The sequence below is a fragment of the Sus scrofa genome, chromosome 13, assembly GCF_000003025.6.
Source record: "Sus scrofa isolate TJ Tabasco breed Duroc chromosome 13, Sscrofa11.1, whole genome shotgun sequence".
Lineage (NCBI taxonomy): Eukaryota > Metazoa > Chordata > Mammalia > Artiodactyla > Suidae > Sus > Sus scrofa.
The window spans coordinates 158,356,270-158,380,488 of NC_010455.5; the positions used below are offsets into that span (position 1 = coordinate 158,356,270).

At 38.2% G+C, this 24,219-nt stretch overlaps 1 protein-coding gene across 2 annotated transcripts in view; it reads right to left on the bottom strand.

Moving 5' to 3' along the window:
- ADGRG7 (adhesion G protein-coupled receptor G7) overlaps positions 1 to 24,219 on the bottom strand; it is a 68,218-nt gene that overhangs the window by 21,735 nt on the left and 22,264 nt on the right. The window contains exons 7-13 of one of the 2 annotated variants that reach the window (XM_021070565.1): positions 18,558 to 18,697; positions 18,331 to 18,438; positions 12,172 to 12,335; positions 11,679 to 11,834; positions 10,184 to 10,296; positions 5,861 to 6,207; positions 4,467 to 4,563 (exon numbers count right to left, since the gene is read on the bottom strand). In XM_021070565.1, the coding sequence (XP_020926224.1) occupies positions 4,467 to 4,563; positions 5,861 to 6,207; positions 10,184 to 10,296; positions 11,679 to 11,834; positions 12,172 to 12,335; positions 18,331 to 18,438; positions 18,558 to 18,697 (1,125 nt within the window). The remainder of the gene's footprint in view (positions 1 to 4,466; positions 4,564 to 5,860; positions 6,208 to 10,183; positions 10,297 to 11,678; positions 11,835 to 12,171; positions 12,336 to 18,330; positions 18,439 to 18,557; positions 18,698 to 24,219) is intronic. The other variant, XM_021070566.1, reaches the window with a different exon arrangement.

Sequence of the window (24,219 nt, forward strand, 5' to 3'; positions counted from 1 at the left end):
ACGAATCAGACAAAAAACCATGAGGTTGTGGGTTCGATCCCTGGCCTCGCTCAGTGGGTTAAGGATCGGCATTGCTGTAAGCTGTCGTGGAGTTTGCAGATGTGGCTCGGATCCCGTGTTGCTGTGGCCTGGGCATAGGCTGGCAGCTACAGCTCCCATTAGACCCCTAGCCTGGGAACCTCCATGTGTCACGGGAGTGGCCCTAGAAAAGGCAAAACAATGAAAAAAAAAAAAAAAGTAAAGCAAAATAATTTATTGATAGGTTAGATGTGAATTATAGAAGAATTAAGAGTAACACCAAAGTCTTCGGCCTGGGTACCTAGAAGAATGGAATTACCATTAACTGAGTTGGGGAAGATGACAGAAGAGCAAGTTTGGGAGGGAAGATCATGAGATGCCATATCCCCTTATCCCATCCAAGTGAAGGTGTCAGGTAGGCATTAGAGTATTAAGAAAATAATGGGAGTTCCCATCGTGGCTCAGTGGAAACAAATCTGACTAGCATCCATGAGGATGCAGGTTCGATCCCTGGCCTCGCTCAATGGGTTAAGGATCCGGCATTGCTGTGAGCTGTGGTATAAATCACAGACACGGCTCAGATCCCACCTTGTTGTGGCTGTGGTGTAGGCCAGCAGCCACAGCTCCAGTTCGACTCCCACCCTGGGAACCCTCCATATGACAAAAAAAAAAAAAAAAGAAAGAAAAAAAGGAAGAAAGAAAATAATGTAAGAAGCCCTGGCACATATTTGGCAATGGATTAATGTGTGCTTTCTTTCCCCTGCAGGTAAAACACCATTATTACACATACCAGAGGATTTCTAAATTGTTTTGCATTGGAAGGTTATTATAATTTAAATTATTAGAAACCGTATTTCTACTATGATGACCTAGAAGGAAATTGGGATGATGTTCAGGTCTCTGTAGTGAATTTAAAAATGAAAGGAGTGCCTTCAATTCATTAATAGAAAGGATAGCTCCAAATGGTGAGAGAGAGAGCGCAAAGTTTACCTTCAGGATTTCTGGCTTCCCTGTCTTTTCAACTGTAAACAAAAGATAACCCTCCTGCCATCCTTAATCTCACAATCCCCTACAAGGAAGAAACAGAAGTGCACTTGGCTAAGAATTTAATAAAATCCTACTGAGAAGTACTTTCAGATCTCTAGAAACTTTTTGGCGGCTGAGCAAGTGGCCATCAAAATTTTCAGTTAAAAAGATGGACACATTTCTGATCCAGGCAACCTAGAGAAACACAGTTTAAAAGGGAAAAAAAGGAGAGAAAAAAAGGAACAATCTAACTCTATTTTTTGATAAAGGCAGACCTGCAAATGATGAAGCAATTAGACAAATATTAATTTTTATCTGTATGAGTGTTGAGTTGTTTAAACTTCAGACAATACAATTTCTGAGAATTCCTATTTGTACTATAGGCCTGAGTGAGTGTGTATATGTATACAAGTGTCTATAACATTCCTTAGTTACCTCACACAGAAGGGGAGACCTGGACAGGAAAGAGGCTGGGATGTCCACGGCCATCAGGAGGTATGCACTAAAGGACTCCTCACCTCTCATCTTTGTATCACTTGGAGAGAGAGTCATGCTAGATTTGTTCTCAGGAGACTCTCCCTTTGTTATTCGGAGTCCAATAAGCCAGATTTTGAGAAATAGCCTGTTGAGGAGACAGATAGCTTCTACAATGGAGACTAACCTTTGGAGAAGGGGGATTTCTAAAATTGAGATTGGAGAGTCACATGGTCAAGGTCAAATCTGACAAACAGCTATGAACCTGAGGTCGGGAGAACACCACAGGTGAACCCCAGATGTAGTATCTAACTTCTTGATAATTTTATCATGAAACATGGGAAAAGACAGTTTTAGCAGATACAGAACATGCTTCCAAAAAATTCTCCCTTATTTCCTATGATTATCTCAACTCTTCAGGGAAATCTGAAACAGCCTATATGGTGGCACAGAGATTTGGGGAATAAAATATTAAGGAGTGTGACATCCCCTGCAGTTACCCCTTAATTGAGTCTTAGCAGAGATAGCAGTACTTCAAGGGAACTGGGTTAGGGGTTTTAGGTATGACTAGTGGAACTGGGAGCCGTGAGGGGCAAGGAGTATGGTATATTGAGGAGCAATTGCTGAGAGGATAACTAAAAAAAAAAAAAAAAAATCTCTCCCCTTTGTACATATATGCTAAAGACATGTGACTTTTTTTTTCATTATTTTTTTTTATTACTCAAATGAATTTATCACATCTGTAGGACATGTGACTTTTGATGTGTGTGTTTGGAGTGGAAGGTGGGGGTAAGGATCCAAGACGAAGCTGATATTCATGCCACACATTCTTTCTCGTCTTTCCAACTCTTATTATCAGTCACCTGGTGTCTTCCCTAACATCAAAAACTGTACCCAAGAAAGAATCTGCTCTCAATTATTTACAGCTCAGTGTGAATCAATTTAATATAGAAGGCTTCTTTCTCCTGAAGACTTCTGTAGGAGTAGGTCTAGCCCTGTGGCTGGTATAGGGTAGGAAATTAATCATTATGCAATTTGAAGAGAATTCCCTTTCTCATAAGATACCTGCATCTTACCCTTGATCTCTATTTGTGGAATTAACATTTTAAAACTCATTAAAACATATTTAATCCCAATTAGACAGAGAAAATAGTGCCTGGATTATTTGGCTCCTTAAACCAAGCCAGGCAGTTAGTCCTCTGGTCAACACTGGTCACGGGCAGCCCTGGGAATAGGTGACACTAGAGCCTTCTTTTGTGAGTACTCGCACAATTTCAAGAGTTTCGTTTTGATTTGAGTTGGTTTGGGACTTAAGGCAGAATCCAGGTATCAGAATGGTTGAATTTATAAAATAAGAAAGTAGGATAAATACAAGAGCAGCTGCCATTTGGTGGCAGGAATACACACAGAGCTCAGCCCAGCTTTCCTCTCAAACTCTCAAATACACATAGAGTTCAGCCCAGCTTTCTTCCCAAACTCCCCACATAAAAAGCAAACACCATACAGAAATCTACTTCCATTATTGACAGTTAATTACTCATGCAGGCATCACAAGGAGAATTAATGTGTGATAAATCCCCATGAAATACTCATGATAATCATATCAACATAGAATTGATTCATAAGCATGGATAGTGCTCTTCAAGTTATAAAATGTTTTTGCACTTGCTTGATCCTTCACAGTAACCCCAGAACAGGTGTTCTATTATTCTTATTCCTGTTTTCTAGGAAAGAAAATTAAGATAAGGAGTACTAAGGATCATATTTCTATTTGCAAATGAATTGATTGACAAGGCATTCATCTCTAAAATGTATAAACAACTCCTACAGCTCAATACTAAAAAAGCAAACCACCCCGTCAAAAAATGGGCAGAAGATATAAACAGACAGTTCTCCAAAGAAGACATACAGATGGCAAAAAAACACATGAACAGATGTTCAACATCACTCATTATTAGAGAAATGCAAATCAAAACCATGATGAGGTACCACCTTACACCAGCCAGAATGGCCAGCATCAAAAAGTCTACAAACAATAAGTGCTGGAGAGGGTGTGGAGAAAAAGGAACCCTAGTACACTGTTGGTGGGAATGTAAATTGGTGCAACCACTGTGGAAAACAGTATGGAGATGCCTCAGAAAACTAAAAATAGAACTACCATTTGATCCAGCAGTCCCACTCCTGGGCATCTACCCAGAGAAAACCATGACTCGAAAAGACACATGTACTCTGATGTTCACTGCAGCACTATTTGCAATGGCCAAGACATGGAAACAACCTCAATGTCCATCAACAGAGAAGTGGATCAAGATGTGGTACATATACACAGTGGAATACTACTCAGCCATCAAAAGGAAAGAAATAACAGCATTTGTAGCAACATGGATGGACCTAGAATTTATCATGTTAAGTAAAGTCAGTCAGGCAATAAGACACCAACATCAAATGCTGTCACTTACATGTGGAATCTAAAAAAAGGACAATGAATTTCTTTGCAGAATACATACTGACTCACAGACTTTGAAAACTTATGGTTTCCAAATGAGACAGGTTGGGGAGTGGGGGGATGCACTGAGGGTTTGGTCTGGACATGCTGTAAAATTTGGTTGTGATGATTGTTATACACCTATAAATGTAATAAAATTCATTAAGCAATGAAAAAAAGGAGTTGCTAAGGATCATACTTCTGGTGTGTCATGATTTTCAGACTTAAAGAAGACAAATTTAATATTAAAAAGTTCACATTTATAAACCTTCTCTACAAAAGTATTTATCACAGGGAAATTTCATGTCACCATATTTTAAATGTAATGTGTTCTTTGAGAATTTAAAATATAATATGGCAATTACGAAGTGAGATACACATGTACAGTTACACTTGGGCCCAATGTCACTGAAAGTTACACCCTTATATTAAAGAAATGGACAAAAAATACATATAAACTTACATTTCTTCTTGCCGGTAGTTTAACTCCCATTGTAAATTATTCCCACTCTGAGAATAAATAATGCCCACGGTCAGAGCCACCACTATTGCCGGGACTCCTATGTAATAAAGAGAAGCACAGAATCTATAATTTACCCCAAACTTGGATTAATTATAAAAGACCATTAATGAGTTGTACATCTGACCTTTTCTAGGATGTATTGCTATCCACTACAGACAATGTCCTAAAAGATTCTCCAAATGTAGGTCAACAGCAGACATTGTTTTTTTGTTTTCCTTTCTCTTTCAGTATTGGCCATACACACCAATCCCACTCTATTTTTGATTTCTTTGTAACTCTTAGCACAATTTCCACGCTTAAATGGCCTAATTCCTCTGGCTTCGATAATTTTATTTTATTTTATTTTATTTATTTATTTATTTATTTATTGCCATTTCTTGGGCCGCTCCTGCGGCATATGGAAGTTCCCAGGCTAGGGGTCAAATTGGAGCTGTAGCCACCAGCCTACACCAGAGCCACAGCAATGCGGGATCTGAGCCGTGTCTGCAAACTACACCACAGCTCACGGCAACGCCAGATCTTTTAACCCACTGAGCAAGGCCAGGGACCGAACCCGCCACCTCATGGTTCCTAGTCGGATTCACTAACCACTGAGCCACGACGGGAACTCCTGGCTTTGATAATTTTAAATTTAGATAATACTAAAACAGTTCTCCTTCGCTAGAACTCAGTAAGTTTTTCAGGTTATTTTACTTTCTTTCTTTCTTTCTTTTTTTTTTTTTTTTTTTTTTTTTTGTCTTTTTTAGGGCCGCACACATGGCACATGAAGGTTCCCAGGCTAGGGGTCCAATCAGAGCTATAGCTGCTGGCCTACCACCACAGCCACAGAAACACAGGATCTGAGCTGCGTCTGCAAACTGCACCACAGCTCATGGCAATGCCGGTTCTTTAACCCACTGAGCAAGGCCAGGGATCGAACCTGCAACCTCATGGTCCCTAGTCGGATTCGTTAACCACTAAGCCGTGATGGGAACTCCTCAAGTTATTTTTCTTAAAGAGCCCCTTGGATTGTCTTGAAACATTTCCTTTAAAATAGCTAGTTAAATCTATGCAAGTCTGAATCTTCAAATTATTGGAGATGTTAAAGGAAATTAACACCTTGAAGTTACTGGCTCATCATGTAGTTTCTTTGATCATGTAGCTTCTTTGATCGCATCTGCCTTCTTCACAGGAGAAGACACTCCTTACCTAGACAGAGGCACTCTTAGTGACTGCTGGATTTCCATGTCTCCTGCCTCAAGGCCTTGCACTATTAGGTCTTTGATGGATGTTTGTTTAAATTAAATAATTTCAACAAAATTAAATCCCTTCTAAGTAGAGAAACAAACACTTACCCCATCCAATCAAAGAGAGGAAAAGGATGAAATGTTGAGGAAGAGGCTTCATGGTCCTCATTAGAAGGAAATAGAGCTGGCCAGCACTGAGGCCCATCCAGGTGAATGTCGCTAACAGGAAATAGTGCAGCAAGGCAGCAATCACAGTGCACTTGGGGTTTGAGACGAAAATGATGTCCTCTCTGAGCATTTCGTTACTACTAAGGTCAATATTATCAGTGTCACTCTTACTTGTCTGTTGGTTCTTATTGGAGTTTTCAATGCCAAACACAAAGAGGAGGTTGAAAATCAACATGGACCCGCACAGACTGACCAACACCCAGGTGACTGAGGTTTTTCGGACTTTCCTGAAAATAAATAAAATAAATAAACAAAACAACTGCAAAAAATGCACTCTTGTGAAATCCTGAAGGGACAGAAGAATATTATTGCCCAATGTAAATCCAGCTCTTAGCCCAGTGGGCCAGCTGGAAAATTTTACCTTCCCACCTACACCAGAGAAACACTGTTTCTTCGTATCTGATTCCCACAAAGAAGTGAGTTAGAGAAAACAGGTTGATTCCTCCTTTTCTGAAACTATGTTCTAATCATGGTGATAGCTGTTCTCCAGAGCTGGGCCTGTGAACTCTGCTTCCAGGTATTTATGCCCTGGGTAGGCCCCTCCCATAGCTGGCCTGTGAGTTGGTATTACTAACAGAATACAGCAGAAGGCCTGGCAGCCAGGGCCAACCTATCCATCAAACACAGTAGTACTGAGTGTCCACAATATGTTTATACTTCCATGGCCCACAATAAGATCTTCTAATGTACAACATGTCTGAGGACTGTTCCTTCATTTGAAGATACAATTTGTGGGTGCAGAACCAAGCGCTCCTTAAAACCCATGACTTACTCTCTCACAGTCCTCTGTATAATATGCAATATAGTCCTATAGTAAAGAAAGTTTAAAATGTCCATCCACTACTATCTAGACCTTCTGGATTTTTCAGACCTCAAGGCCTCTTGAAATAACTATTTCCCTATTAATGTGCTTAAAGCTCCAACACCTTCAAGTACTTATCTATTTCTAATGTCTCAGAATTTGATGAACAAGTCTGTTTGCTAATTACATATTCTATATGACTTTATAACAGTCCATCATGGCCCTTCTCAGTCTTCAGATTTCCACACTGAATAAAAAGCTTATATTAAGACAAAACTTTGTCCATCCTCTTGATATTCTATTTGAGATTTTCTAGATAATTCAAAATTTCATTAAGTCTTTTGAAAGGTTTAATGACTAGAACTGCAAAAAAAAAATTCAAAAGGATTTGTTTATATAAAAGTAAAGTTAGTTCTATAGTTTTTCTTTTTTTTTTTTTTTTTTTGTCTTTTTGCTATTTCTTGGGCCGCTCCTGTGGCATATGGAGATTCCCAGGCTAGGGGTCGAATAGGAGCCGTAGCCACCAGCCTACACCAGAGCCACAGCAACGCGGGATCCGAGCCGCATCTGCAACCTACACCACAGCTCACGGCAACGCCGGATCCTCAACCCACTGAGCAAGGGCAGGGACCGAACCCGCAACCTCATGGTTCCTAGTCGGATTCATTAACCACTGTGCCACGACAGGAACTCCGAGTTCTATAATTTTTCTCCAAATTCAAATATAAATTATAACCCATGGAGAGAAGAGGTTATTTCCAAATAGACTATGTTCAAATTGACTATTTCAATGTCTTCTGTACATGTCTATATTCTGTGCATTTGTATTATATGCACAGAAATATATATTATACAAGTAACTATATATATATATAATCTATGGCAGCAAAACTGTGCTAAAAACATGTTGATAGAGGATACAAAAAAATATATGACAATTGGACAGAGTGAGATTTAAGGCAAAAAAAAACAAGTTATTCAGTGACCACAGCTTATTCACATGAGATGAAATAATTGCCTATTCAAATGTCTTTCCATTAAAAGATAAATACAAGAGCCATTTCATTTTACATGACAGACTTGTAATGACACGGCATGTAGTTTTCCTTCAAGGCACTTACCACAATTTGTAATTATATTTTATTTCTGTATATATTTGTATAATGCCTGTCTTCCCCCAAAGAATGTAAATTCTGAGGGAGTTGGGAGATTATCTGTCTTGTTCATAGTTTTGTATTCAGCTCTTCACATATTTCTTGGCACATAGTAAGCACTCAGTGTAAAGATGTGAAATGAATGGCAAGAGACTCATTGAGTATGAAAGGTAAAGAAAAGAATCAAAAGTAATCCTGGCTCTTCAGACAAATGGTTAACTCTAAGTACAGAAAAGAGAAAGTGTGAGATGTACCTGCATCATCTTGCTGTGCCTGAAATAAGAAATGCTTATAGACTGATAGGAATGTGACAAAACATGAAGGGACTCTCTGGCTACACTGGAGAGGATATTTCTTTCCAAAGGAAAACAGTAAATACAGAAAGAATGACAGATCAGAAGATCATCATCCCACCACCAATGTAATAATACATTTCCATAAGGATCATCACTAAATACCAAAACACAGAGTAAAAATTGGGGAACAGGATATTCACACAGTCCCAAAGAATCACTTCATGTTACAAAAGGAAAAAAAAATGAGACTTCATCGTGTCAAAATCTGACAGACACTACTTTAAACAAGGAAGCAAACGTAATACTAATAATGGGACAAACTGACATCATGTACTTCTTGCTGTGTCGCAACGAAAAACACTTAATGCACAACATTGTGAATCAACTATGCTTTAAAAAATGCTAATGAAAAAAATTTTAATAAGAAAATATACTTGAAAGGGTTCTTACCCTAAATTTTAAGATAGAAACAAAAAGGAAAAGACCTAATGATTAGAATTGTCATCAAAAAATACTTAACCGAGATCTAATCATTAGAAATTTTCAGACAAATTTTAAATTGCAGAATATTCTACCTTCTATAAAATAACTAACCTGAACACTTCAAATATTTCACTGTGATGAGACACCAAGATAAACAAATAAAAAAAAGAAGCACAGGACTTATTCTGGGTTAAAGGAGACAAAAGAGACAATAACTAAATAAACTGAGGAGAGGAAAGACAGCTAAAAGAGACAGCTGAACAACAGGAGAAATCTGAATATGGATATTAACATGACAATATTATATTAATGTTAAATTCTTGACTTAAATCTGAGTGAGGATAATAACTACATTATGCAGGACTGCCCTTGTCCTTAGGAGATGCACACATGCTCAAAGAATTTGGAGATGACAGTCATGACGTTCAGTTTCAAATTTTCAGGGAAAAAAATGAAGAGAAAAAGCCAAATATTAATAACTGGTGAATCTAGGAGAAAGGTATATAGGTGTTCAGTATGCTCTTTCAAATTTTCTGTAGATTTTTAGTTTTTTAAACAAAACTTCAGGAGAAAAGTGTTTGAATAGCAATAATTTTAAACACAAAAAATTCCTGACCATACACATCTGAGAAAATAGATGTGAAGGAACTTAGGAGGGAGAAATAATTCTAAAGGAAAGATGAGTTTATTCAGAGTTTGAGAGGAGAACCAGGTGGAAATGCACATAGACCCATTTATTCCACAGATACCCCTCCACTATGGGCCACGAACTCCAAGGATGGAGTTATGAAAACAAACACAAGACAAGCAACAGCAGCCACAACAAAAGTGGGGATGGGGGAGGGGTCCTTAGCCTCACCAATTGTCATGCCTATGAAATAAGCGAATGAATGAGCTTACATTTACAGATTGTTAAAAATGTAGCACATGACCAAAAATAATAGTGCTGTACAAAACTGGACCTTGAGTGAGGGAGTCGAGGTGGGAAGGTTTAAGGGTTGATAGCAAATTTCTTAAATTTTTTTTAAACTACATAATTCCAACTCTTTTCAAACTTTTAAAAGTTTCAGCATTTGAAATGTTAATGTAGTTTAAAATTTACTTTTACTTTCAAAAACTTGCTGTTTAGCACTGTTTCTTTTGACAATGCAAATTGGTAGTTATGCTTCTATTCAACAGTAGGGAACTGTGGCATTAACAAACTATGGGATCGTATTAATTTTACATGACAAACTTGTACTTACATAGTATGTAATTTTCCTTCAAGGCACTTACCACAGTTTGTAGTTGTATACTTATTTGTGGGTATTTCTTAGCCCCTTCAGGACTGAGTGTCCTGTAAAATGAACATGTGGAACTAAATCTGATTTCCCTTCTAGTTCCAAGAGACTGTATTCTAATGGGAATATGCTGAGAGGAAATAATATCAGCAACTTCTCTCATGAGGAGAAACTGCTTCCCTTCTTACCTGGTGACAACCTGAAATATAATTGTGAGAGCCAGACCAGTGATGGATAGTGCACATCCAAAATTGGATAATATGTCCAGTGATTTAGGATATTTATAGTCCTTTTTGAAACTCTGAAAAATAAGTTAAGACTCATTATGTTATTTATTAATTTAATTAATTAATTAATTAATTAATTAATTTATTTATTTATTTGCTTTTCAGGGCCACACCAACAGCATATGGAGGTTCCCAGGCTAGGGGTCCAATCTGAGCCACAGCTGCTAGCCTATGCCACAGCCACAGCAACGCAGAATCCGAGACATGTCTGCAACCTAAACCACAGATCACAGCAATGCCAGATCCTTAACCCACTGAGTGAGGACAGGGATCAAAGCTGACCATGGTTCCTAATTGGACTCGTTTCTGCTGTGCCATAACGGAAATTCCAAGACTCATTATTTTAAAATAGCCATTCCTCAAATGCTTGTGAAAGTCAATATCATGAAGAGATATATTGGTTAAAATAACCAGATATATTGGTCAAAATAGCCAGATATGTCTTCTTTTACATAGAGCTGTGATAGATGTTCAAAGGAAATTAATTAATCTCTTACCACTAAGCAGTTTACATGAAGTAGAGGCTTGAGAACCATTATCTAATTAATCCACAACATACAAAAACATTCCATCCAGTTTAATAGACAAGCATTTGTTTTTTGGCCATGCCCATAGCATGCGGAAGTTCCCAGGCCAAGGATCCAACCCACACCGCAGCAGTGATCTGCACCGCAGCAGTGACACCAGATCCTTAATTTCTAAGCCTCCAAGGAACTCCTATAGATAAACATTTTTGCTTTCACCAGAATACCTGGTTTCCAAAAATAAGACAAACAGAAGCCCCTCTTCTCAAAAGGGTCAGTCTAAGAACTCTCAGAGGTATATAAGTAGCCGCACAATAGAGCTGTTATCCGTTACTTGTACAGGGTAATGCTGGAGTTAAAAGGAACACATAGAGGAACTATGGGAGAAGCTGAATTAAAGAGCTTTTCCTTTTGTGTCTCCTAGCATAAACTTGGTAACTTAGATGACTAGAATGGAAAAAGCTTTGGGTAAGTGATTTAAACTACCCACTCAACAGTGAAGTAAGAACTGAACCTGTCCTCAGCACAGCTATAGAGCCTTACCTCTGACTGCAGCAACTTCATGCTTCTGACATGTGAATTAGCTGAATGGAGTCTGTCAGCTTCTCTTTTGCATACGTGCTCCCTTCTCATTATTAAATGCACAGAACTGAACTCATATATCCTGAGACCATACTGCAAAAAATCTCTATTCTACTTGCCTTTACGAGCACTTTCCTTTTCAGTCCTATAATTCCATTCCTTGCTTTGCTATTTAATCTGAGTTGAGTCTCTATGTAAATTAATCCCAAAATTTATCTTCAATTAGCACATACCAGAATTGCGTATAAGGAAAATCTTATCTGGAAAGAGATTGCTATATATACCCTTACCATTAATACAGCAAAGTTGGTAGTATGGTTGCAGCGACAGCGCAAGAATCCATCAACAAATCCTTCCTTGTGACAGCCATACGTGTCCCAGTCCTTCATGGAGAAATTCCAGTAGACACAGGCATAGGAATGAAGCTGGAATTCTTTTTGGTTGTACTGTGAAGTGATAAGACAATTGCAACTAATTTTTCAAAATGCTTAATTGGATAGAAAAAATCAAATAGGCTAAGATAAGCATATGAGAAATCAATTAGGTATGTACTTTTATAACATCTTCATTATAGATTAAGGAGAGAAAAGAGGATATAAAATTCAAATTAGTTCATTTTGCATTTAGCTAGTCTCACAAAAATATGGATGGGGGGGATTTAAGTGAATACCATCAAAGAATCTCAAAGAGTTGTTCTGTGGATTTCTTTTGCCCAAACTATCTCTGCTTTTGTAATCAAGAGTGGGCTGAATTTTTTTTATTTCTGTTAATGGGAAAACTCACCCTTGGACTAAAGGCCATTTCAACAGAAGCATTTTGATTTTCCATATTTTGATCAGTTTTGCTTGAGACAATTTTCTGACTAAACTCTGATTTAGTTATAAAAGTTTTTGATTGGAAAAGCTTGTTGTTTTGATACACTACAAAGCCACATGCCTTGGCATTAGCTGTGAAGGGAAAAAAGACACTAAAATCAATAAATGAACTCTAAAGTAAACAAGAAACAAAGTCCCATGCCATTACTGAACTGCATGATTGCTTAATATTTGAGTAAAGTACAGAAAAAAATGGTTTACTGACTGCCTTTACTTAATTGCAGTATATAATTAATATGTATAATCTATGATTGGCCATTCCACCCACATTAATTTTTTTCCTGAGATTAATATTCCTTATGTTCTAAATGGGAATCATAATTTCTGCATAATCTACCTCAAAAAAAATTGGAAGGGTCTCACGTACAAAGTAAATATTCTTGCTTTTTATGCAGTGAAACAAAGTGAACACGAGGGAGTTCCCCTCATGGCTCAGTGGTAAGGAACCCAACTAGTAACCATGAGAATTCAGGTTTGATCCCTGGCTCTGCTCAGTGGGTTAAGGATCTGGTGTTGTCATGAGCTGTGGTGTAGGTTGCAGACAAGACTTAGAATCTAAGTTGTTGTGTCTGAGGTGTAGGTCACAGACACAGCTCGGATCTGGCGTTGCTGTGGCTCTGGTGTAGGCTGGCGGCTACAGCTCCGATTCGACCCCTAGCCTGGGAACCTCCATATGCCATGCGTGCGGCCCTAAAAAGACAAAAGACAAAAAAATTAAAAAAAAATTAAAAAAAAAAGACAGCCCACATAATGGGAAAAAATTTTTGCAAATGACTCAACTGACAAAGGTTTAATCTCTAAAATATATGAACAACACATACAACTCAACAACAAAAAAACAAACAACCCAATTGAAAAATGGGCAGAAGACCTAAATAGACATTTCTCCAAAGAAGACACACAGATGGCTAGTAGGCACATGAAAAAATGCTCAACATCACTAATTATTAGAGAAGTGCAAATAAAAACCACAATGAGGTATCACTTCACACCAGTTAGAGTGGCCATCATTAACAAGTCAACAAATAACAAATGCTGAAGAGGATATGGAAAAAAGGGAACCCTCCTTCACTGTTGGTGGGAAGGTAAATTGGTATAACCACTATGGAAAACAATATAGAGGTACCTCACAAAACTAAATATGGAAATACCATATGGAAGTTCCCATTGTGGTGCAGCAGAAACGAATCCAACTAGGAACCGTGAGGCTGTGGGTTTGATCCCTGGCCTCACTCAGTGGGTTGGGGATCTGGCGTTGCCATGAGCTGTGGTGTAGGTTGCAGACACGGCTCAGATCCTGCCTTGCTGTGGCTGTGGCGGAGGCCAGCAGCTAAAGCTCTGATTTGACCCCTAGCCTGGGAATCCATATGCCATGGGTGTGGCCTTAAAATAAAATTAAAAAATTTAAAAAGTAAAAGAATTACCATATGACCCAACAATCCCACTCCAGGGCATATGTCCGGACAAATATTTCATTGAAAAAGACACATGCACCCATATGTTCATTGCAGCCCTGTTCACAATAGCTAAGACATGGAAACAACTTAAATGCCCACCAACAAATGAATGGATCAGGAAGATGTGGTACATATATACAATGGAATACTACTCAGCCATAAAAAGGACAAAATAATGCCATTTGCAGCAACATGGATGGAACTAGAGATCCTCATATTGAGTGAAGTAAGTCAGAAGGAGAAACACAGACATCATATGATACCACTTACATGTGGAATCTAAAATATAGCACAAATGGGGAGTTTCTGTCGTGGTACAGTGGTTAACGAATCCGACTAGGAACCATGAGGTTGTGGGTTCGGTCCCTGCCCTTGCTCAGTGGGTTGAGGATCCGGCATTGCCGTGAGCTGTGGTGTAGGTTGCAGACACGGATCGGAACCCACATTGCTGTGGCTCTGGCGTAGGCTGGGGGCTACAGCTCTGATTCGACCCCTAGCCTGGGAACCTCCATATGCCGTGGGAGTGGCCCAAGAAATGGCAAAAAAGACAAAAAATAATAATAATAATAAATAAAAAATAAAATAAAATAAAATATGGCACAAATGATCTATCTACAAAATAGAAAAGATCATGGACATGTAGGACAGACTTGTGTTTGTCAGGGGAAGGGGAAGGACTGGGATAGATTGGGAGTGTGGGGTTAGTAGATGACAACTCTTGCATTTGGAGTGGATGGACAATGAGAATCTGCTGTATAGCACAGGGAAATATATAATCATTTGTGATGAAACATGATGGAGGATAATGTGAGAAAAAGAATGTGTATATATGTATGGGTGGGGCACTTTGCTGTACAGCAGAAATTGACAGAACATTTTAAATCAATTATAATAAAAAAAAACAAAATCAAAAAAATTTCCTTTCTAATAATGGTGTTTTAAAATTTCTAACTGGATAAAATTTTGGCTGTCCTTTTGCGGTACACTTCTAATTTTATTGCACTGTGGCCAAGAACTGTGTCCTGTGTAACTTTTATTTTATAAAACAAAAGTTGTCTATGTGGCCTAAGAAATGGTCATTTTTTTGAAGCATACCACGGATGTTTTAAATTTTTATTATGTATTTTCTGTCTACAACCAAAATATACACACAAATGTATATAAAGGTCAAATTTATTAGTTATTTTTTTGTCTAACTGATCTTTAATTTCTGGGATTGTTGCATTAAAATCTCTCCCTATAATACTCTGTATTACTAACTATTTTTTCTTATACATTTCAATGTTGTCTTTTTAGGGGAACAAAGAATTAAAATATAGATAATTTTGGAGGCTATTTAAAACAATATAAAATCATGTCCCTTTCAGTCCAATCTGAGTCTTTGTCTCTAGACAGTGCTATTTTAACCAGTTTGACCATATTAATAGTTTATATGGAATAAAAAATTAAATTAAATCCCTATTCATCACCAAACAAAATTTAAATTTTATGTGCATGCAAGACCTAAATGTAAACACAAACACTAAAAACATTCAAAAGAAAATGTAGGAGACTATCATCATGACTTTAGTAGAGCAAAGAATGTTTTTAAGTACCATTTATAGATGAAAAGATTGATACTTTGAATCCCATTACAAATTAAATTTGAGTATGACAAAAGACATGAAATACCAATACCAACCAAGATATTTACACACTGGAAGTAAGACTTTTGCAACTTATATAACCAATAATTAGCTAACAAATTAGCATATACAACCAATGAGAATTATACATTTCATCTTTCTAAAATATGTACTTTCTGGATATTTTTATTTGGAAAGAGAATAAAAGTAAATGTGTGTACATAACTAGAACAAATAGTCCTAAAATTTATATGGAACCACAAAAGACCCAGAATTGCCAAAGCAATCCTGAGGAAAAAAGAATAAAGCAGGAGGCATAATTTTCCCAGACTTCAGACAATACTACAAACCTACAGTAATCCAAACAGTGTGGTATTGGCACAAAAAACACAGACATAGAGATCACTGGAACAGAATAGAGAGTCTAGAAATAAACTCACATTCCTATAGACAATTAATCTTCAACAAAAGAGGCAAGCATATACAATGGAGAAAATACAGTCTCTTCAGCAAGTGGTGCTGGCAAAACTGGACAGCTACTTATCCAAGTCAGCGAAATTAGAACACACCTTCAAACCATATAGAAAAATAAACTGAAAATGCCTTAAAGACTTAAACTTAAGACATGACATCATAAAACTCCTAGAAGAGATCATATGCAAAACATTCTCTGACATATACCAGTATTTTCTTAGACTTTAGAATAAAATAAAAGCAAAAATAAACAAATAGGAATAAAAGCAATAAAAATAAAAGGAAAAATAAACAAATGGGACATAATCAAACTTATAAGCTTCTGCACAGCAAACTATAAACAAAATGAAAAGACAATTTACAGAATGATAGAAAATATTTGCAAATAATGTGACTGACAAAGGCTTCATTTCCGAAGTATACAAACAACACATACAATTCAATAACAAAGAAACAAACAATCTAATCAAAAAATGAGCAGAAGACCTGAATAGACATTTCTCTAAAGAAATACAGATGGCCAATAGGCAAATAAAAAGATGCTCATCATTGCTAATTCTTAGATAAGTGAAAATCAAAACTATAATGAGGTATTGCCTCACACAGGTTGGAATGGCCACTGTTAAAAAGCTACAAATAACAAATGCTGTAGGGTGTGTAGAGGAAAGGGAACCTTCCTACACTGTTGGTGGGAATATAAATTGGTGCAGCCACTATGGAGAATAATATGGAGGTTCCTCAAATAACTAAAAATAAAGTTGCCATATGATCCAGTATTCCCACTCCTGGGTATATACCCAGACAAAATATAATTGGAAAATATACATGCACCCCAATGTTGATAGCAATACTATTTACAATTGCCATGCATGGAAATAATCTAAGTGTCCATCAACAGAGGAATGGATAAAGAAGATGTAGCACATATATACAATGGAATACTACTCAGTCACAAAAAGAATGAAATAATGTCTTTTGCAGCAACATGGATAGACCTAGAGATTCTCATACTAAGTGAAATAAGTCAGAAAGAGAAAGACATTACCATATGATATCACTTATATGTGGAAACTAAAATATGACGCAAACTTACATACAAAACAGAAATAGACTCACAGACATAGAAAACAAACTTGTAGTTGCCAAGGGTGGGGAGACGGATTAGGAGTTTGGGGTTAGCAGATGCAAACTATTACATATAGAAAGGATAAATAACAAGGTCCTACTATATAGTACAGGGAACTATATTCATTATCCTGTTGTAAGCCATAATGTAAAAGAACACGAAAAAGAATATATATATATAACTGAATATAATATATATAACTGAATCACTTTGCTGCCAGCAGACGTTAATACATTGTAAATCAACTATATTGCAATAAAATAATTTTTTTTGTCTTTTTTTTTTTGCCATTTCTTGGGCCACTCCAGCGGCATATGGCGGTTCCAGGCTAGGGGTCAAATTGGAGTTGTTGCCATGGGCCTACGCCACAGCCACAGCAAAGTGGGATCCCAGCCACCTCTGTGACCTAGACCACAGCTCACGGCAACGCTGGATCCTTAACCCATGGAGCAAGGCCAGGGATCGAACCCGAAACCTCATGGTTCCTAGTCGGATTCGTTAACCACTGAGCCACGACAGGAACTCCCAAAATAAAATTTTTTAAAGCAAAAAAATGTGTGTGTTTAGTTTGCTCTTTTTTTTTTTTTTTTTTTTGTCTTTTTGCTATTTCTTGGGCTGCTCCCGCGGCATATGGAGGTTCCCAGGCTAGGGATCCAATCGGAGCTGTAGCCACCGGCCCGGGCCAGAGCCACAGCAACGCGGGATCCGAGCCGTGTCTGCAACCTACACCACAGCTCACGGTAACGCCGGATCGTTAACCCACTGAGCAAGGGCAGGGACCGAACCCGGTAACCTCATGGTTCCTAGTCGGATTCGTTAACCACTGCACCACGACGGGAACTCCGAGTTTGCTCTTTATAAATAAACTAATCAGTCGGGGGGGGGGGGGGTTCGTTTTGTTTTATTTTGTTTTTTTGTTGTTGTTGACTTTGAAAAGCATAAATCTTTCAAATTAAACATAAGAATTTCTGAAGGGCCATATGCCAGATGATAAGGAGCTCACGGTGGGCACCACAGTTGTGGAGATGACTGAAAATTGGTACTGCTAGATGATGTCTGCCAATACATAAAATATCCCAAGGACAGGCCTATAGGAGCCTGTGGGCACCTAAATATTTTTTTAGTATAAAACTGAACCATTTTAGCATTTCAATTCTGCCACCCACCAAAGGGTTTTTGAAAAAAAAGAAAGAAAAAAAAAAAAAAAGAAAGAAATCATCTCTATGGCCTAAAATAGGAGCGCTTACCATAATTTGTCAGAGATTAAACATACTCAAATTATTCCGTGTGAAACTAAGTAAATATTATCTCCCCCTCAATGAGTTTTAAGTTATTAATTCCATAAATTTGAGTGCATTTTTAATGTAACATCATTTGAGACCTACTTTTTGAAGTGTTGAGCAAGATCTGAAGTTCAGCCTGTTCATTCAGATTTAGTTTGTCCACATTTGTATTTAGAAGTGTGGAACCAGAAACCAGAGAACCACTAGCTCCTATGAAAAGGAAAAAAGCAGAATTTTATAAAAATCTACACTTTTATAAGTAGAGCATTATTCGTGGCTGGTAGCAGAATGTTCTCTACTATTACAAAAACATGAAACAAATCATTCACCTTTCAGCACAGTGAAGAGAACACCTGTAGACCCCCCAGAATCTTCCGAAGAGAAGTTAACAGACTGTATTGCTATATTTGGTTCCACCACTGAAGTGTTGCCCAAAGACAAGGAATAAGTCTCCATTTGCTCAATAAGCCTGCACAGGATAAAACATAACATAATACTGGAGAGCCTTGTCATAATAAAATCAGTCATGTGTCCTGCATTCCAGAAAAAAAGGCATGGCCACCAAACTGAAGCATTCACAACAACACTGGTACAATCCTCTCAAAAGAACTGATTTTCATTATCAGTCTTGCTTTGTTACGTAGACCTTTTTTTTAAAGTTCTGGTGGATTCTCCCCACTGAAGGGTACTTTGGACACAGATGCCAAATAGTAGGAATTCAAGAATGACAGATTTCCCGATAGAAATAGTCTTTAACATGCTGGTCTTCCCACCCACCACTGGCCAGGCATTTGATTCTTGTTTCTCCAGTAGGGACTCAATTTCCACTTACTCAATTCCTTCCTCTCACCCAATCCCCTTGGGTTCCAAAACATCACTTACAAGTGTCAACTCCCGAGGCAAAAGTTCATATACAACAGTGGAAGAGCAGAGCTCTCAGCTCATTACCTTGGTTGTTACTAAACATTGCGGGTTTCCAGACCATTCTTTTCTACTTTGGATAAGTCCAAAGATAGATTAGATGGAAGGTGGGAGGGAGTGGGGGGGGGGAAATCTGTTAATTTGGTGTTCTCCAAAGGTAAGTCATAAGACTATTTCTTTTTCCTGTTTCCTGTAAAAAGATATTTACATTCTTTCTGTACTTGACCAAAAAAAAAGTCCATATCTAAGATAACTGGTTCAATCCCATCTTCCCATAAGTGAAAGAATTCTACTAAAACATAATTTTTCTTTATTCTAAATCTTTATTTCTGCCACTAAAATATCTTTTCCCTTCCTCAAGTGAGATTTTTTTAAAGATAGATTTTAAATAATTAAAGATCTGTTCATAGAGAGAATGTGATAATCACTCATATGGAAACATTCAAGTCATGTTCTTTATCGCAACACCATTTTCTGTAATTTTCAGCAGTTCACTCTAGGTGTTTAATGACTAGACAATCATATTCCAGAGCTGCTTTGAACAGGAGGAACACCTAACAAAACACTAACCTGCTAAGAACTTAATTCATGCATTCATTCTTAACTGTATCTGTTGAGCACCCACTAAAAGGTCGGCACCTGTGAAACACTGGGGACACTATGTGGCATTCCATCAGGCATTTGAAGGCTAAAGGTAAAGATGGGCTAGAGATATGGGAGTGGTTGCAGCTTTTGAATGTGCGGGGAGCCAAGGAGATGCAGGAGGCCTAGGAAGGGAACTAGTCTGACGGCACAGTTCCGAAGGCAGGGTTCCTAACCGAGGAAAAAAAGCCTACCCGCCAGCACAGTTCTGAGGGCAGGTTTAGAAATAGGGAAAAGGGCTTACCCGGCGGCACAGTTGTGAGGGCAAGTTCTAAAAATAATGAGGCTCACCTGCTAACCCGACAACAATGGCTACAATAACAAAATGAAAGCTTTGCACAACAGTGCAAGAATAAAAATCTCTTCTTGGAAAAATCAGTCTTTCTTGTTATTTACTTATTGTTCAATCTCTCCTGTTATTTGTTTGTTATTCTTTATTATTTTCCTATATTGTTTTGTGATCCCATAAAATTGGAACAGTAATAAAATAATAAGAGCTTCACCTTGATTGAATTCCCCCTATTCAGATCCAATGTAGGTAAAAACAAAGTATTCATTAGTTTGTTACAGATAAGAATAGGTTTTAGAGTTAGGTAATTGTGTTATGTATAATAGGTTAGACATACATGAAAAAACATAATAATAATCTTGCTTTTAATGAATTTTGTAAAAAGCTTTTAAGTTTTAGGAAATTAAGTTGCTTTGATATAAAAAATATTTTCTCATACTGTTGTCCCCTGACCATAACGCTTTGAAGTTTTTTACCTTAGGTTTTAATCTAAAAATGAAATTTGTTAATGTCAGATTCTTATGCCTGTGACCTTTCTGGCTGTTAATGATTAGCTTAACATAATAATAGGTAGTAACCACAAGATGCTTTGTACCAAAACTTCTTATTTTTATCTAATTTTTTTTTCCGCATGATGTTTTGTGCCCATTATAGTTTTACATGATGTGTTGTATTTGTTGGTTTTAATTAAAATCCTTAGAATACAGTGTATATCTACTGTACCATGCAATCTAAAAGTTTAACCTTTAAAAATATTACCTAAGCACTGTAATGTAAGTTACAATTAAGCTGTCTAGGAGTTCCCGTCGTGGCGCAGTGGTTAACGACTCCGACTAGGAACCATGAGGTTACCGGGTTCGGTCCCTGCCCTTGCTCAGTGGGTTAACGATCCGATCCGGCGTTGCCGTGAGCTGTGGTGTAGGTTGCAGACGCGGCTCGGATCCCGCGTTGCTGTGGCTCTGGCGTAGGCTGGTGGCTACAGCTCCGATTCAACCCCTAGCCTGGGAACCTCCATATGCCGCGGGAGCGGCCCAAGAAATAGCAACAACAACAGCAACAACAACAATAACAACAACAACAAAAGACCAAAAAAAAAAAAAAAAAAAAAACAATTAAGCTGTCTATATAAACTGCTACTATGCTAATAAAATTTGAGCAGTCCAGCGCCCTGAAAGAAGGGACAAAGAGGCTGTCTCCATGTGCATTGCCGACACTGTCCATCCCCATAGGGATACCCTGGCTGCTGGAGCTGGACTCTGGCATAAATGGTTGCTCTAGCCACAGCCTATTCTAAGACCATTTTTTCCATTTATATTGTTCTTTCCTCCTCTTGTCATAACCAACTGGTTTATAGGTGGGTGCCTGCCTCAGAGTTGCCAATCAGGAGCGTGGGCATCAACACAGCACAAATGACTAGAAGAAGCAATCAGATTCTTTCATTTAGGAATTTAGTGCAGCAGCTATATCAGGAAAGCCTGGCTTAAAAGATCATTACAGCTGGCCTTCCATAGCTGTGGGTTTTGCGTCTGCTGTCTGTTGAATCTGCCAATGCAGAACCACGGATAGAGAGGGTCAACCACACTATTTTATATAAGGGACTTGAGCATCTGGGAATTTTGTTATCCATGGGAGCCGGGGAGGTAAGAGAGGGAGTAGTCCTGGAACCAATCCCCGATGGATACTTAGAGAGGACTGTGTATCACTGTAAAGACAAGTACAAATTAAAAATGACAGGCTTAAGTTTTCCTGTTGAAAATAAGGGAAGAAATTTCTCACCCATCCTTTTTCTTTGAGCATTTATTTTAAAAAAACTTGTAAATACTTCCTCTTCTCTTTGAAATGTAAATAAATTCTTTTGAAGACTAGATTGGCATTTTGTCAGGTTTATGACCTAGGAATGTCTTTCTCAAGGACCTGAGGATCATCTCTTTGAAAGGGAAGCTCCAAGGGAGCTAGCACCGCTATCCCCTAGTTTCTGTGGGAGGGTAGGAGCTTAACTTCGAAGGCAGACACCCTGCTCCAAGTTGCAAAACTACCTTCTTTCATAAAGATAGGAGAGTTTTGTTTTTCTTCTGGATAAAGTCAATACACTAACACAAATGGTTGCCCCGATCATCAGGTTAACTTAGGATAAACTGTGTGTGACAAATAGTGCTGTCAAGTTCTCTTACTTGAGGAATAGTTATTGTTTATCTGAAAACACGTATGTAAGAGATTGCACCCGCTTGGCTCCATAAGAAGGTCAGATTCTTTTCCATCTTCTCAGTCTCTTAGGGCTTTGCCATGATGTGTATCATGTTCTGCTTAGTTCCTGTGCAATAATTAAAGGGTTTTCTTCATCTCCTACCTTTGTGGAGAGGATTTCTGGGTTGGGAGGAGATTTTGTTTTTAATTTTACTTTCCCAACATCACGAAAGGGTTAAATTATGAGAGAGCAGAAACATAAGATGAGACATACATGTTTACTGAGTCACATTAATGATAAAGACAACTACTAACTTTTTTTTCCAAGACTTAATATGGATAAGTTAGGTCTTACACTAGTGATTTACATATATTATCTCATTTGAGCCTCACAAGAATCCTGCTGAAGTGAGTCTAAAAATTACTCCCATATTACATTGAAGAATCTGAAACTTTCTAGAGAGACAGGAAGTAATTTGGCCAAAATCATGTAGCTACTAAATAACAACACCAAGATCTGAATCCAGAACTGTCTGACTCCCAATAGCCACAACCATTACATTATCCCAAAGGGTGGACACACATACTATGAAACCTTCAAAGCTGCTTTAGATGCCCTGCCATGCCCCTGCTCCAGTGTCCATAAGGCCCAACTGTATTAAGATTATGTTCCTAGGTTTCTATGAGATTCCATATCCCTCTTTACAGTAAATCTCTTTTGGTCAAAATAACTTAAGCAAGTGTTTTACAAGCATATGAAGGTGGCTGGAACAGAAATGTGCCATGTAAATATATAAGGTCATCAATATTAGGGGTGTAATTTTACATTCCTGAAGTTAGGTAAACAAAGACAATTACAAGCTTGAATGTAACAGCAAAGTTTCAAAGTTATGGATCAGTCTTTCCAGCAAGTGTTCAAAATGGAGAAATGAGGTCTAAGATTCACTGATTGTAGTAGGATGCCCTTACCAGCAGAGACCCTTCCCTGGCTGGGCACACTTCAACATTTTGGCTCCTCCCAGTTTAGAACAAGAGGATGCATGAAAGGACATTAAAGAATGTTGCTATGATAATGTAAGATGGCTGAAGCTGGAGTGAGTTCTTTCCTCCCTGTCACTCTCCTCTGTTTTACTATCACTCTGTCCCCTTCACCCCATAAATGCAGAAGGGGAGTTCAGTAGCTTATAGACACAAAAGGAAACAGAATGAAAGGAGGAAAAGTCAAAGTGAGATGGACCACTAAGACTGGTGCCTATCAGGAGACCTGGCACCTTGGTCCCAGTTCAGGGGATAAAGTCTGGAAAGGAAGAGCTGCCCTGAGTAACAATTTCCTTCCCAGGGAGAGAGGGGAGAGAGAGGGAGATCTGCCTCTGTTGGCAGCTCACCAAGAGTGTTCTCCCTAGGAGAGTTAAGGGGCTGGTGACCTGATCTTGGGACTGAAGGCTGAGGCAAAAGCCTTATCTACATGAATGTAGGACCTGAATCCACAAGGGCTTATGCAAAAGATCACCTGGGAGAGGGTAGGCTAATAGCTCATCATTAGAAAAATAAGTAGACCAGAGATTGACAGTAGGAGGAAGGAAGGATTATGAGTGCTTAGACCATTTCATATTTCAATGTGTTCTATATTTATTATTTATTCTCTAAACACCTTCCTTGATGTTATCTGGACTTTACAAATAAATCACAAAGAACTGTTTATTTTCTCTAGGTCTTAAGCCAGCAAAATTCGTAACTGTTTATTGTTACGGACAGTGTTTTCATCTGTCTCATGACCTGCGATTTTCCCAGCTGAATCCCACAACTGCTCTTTCCTCAGCCTTCTCACCAAAAACATCCATGCCTCTCTGCCTCCAACGAGACTGCAAACACAGAGCTTCCAGCTCTAAAAGGAATTCACTGAACATAGACTCTGGGGCTGCTTCCTTCTCCAACTTCAAGAAAAATGAGAGTGT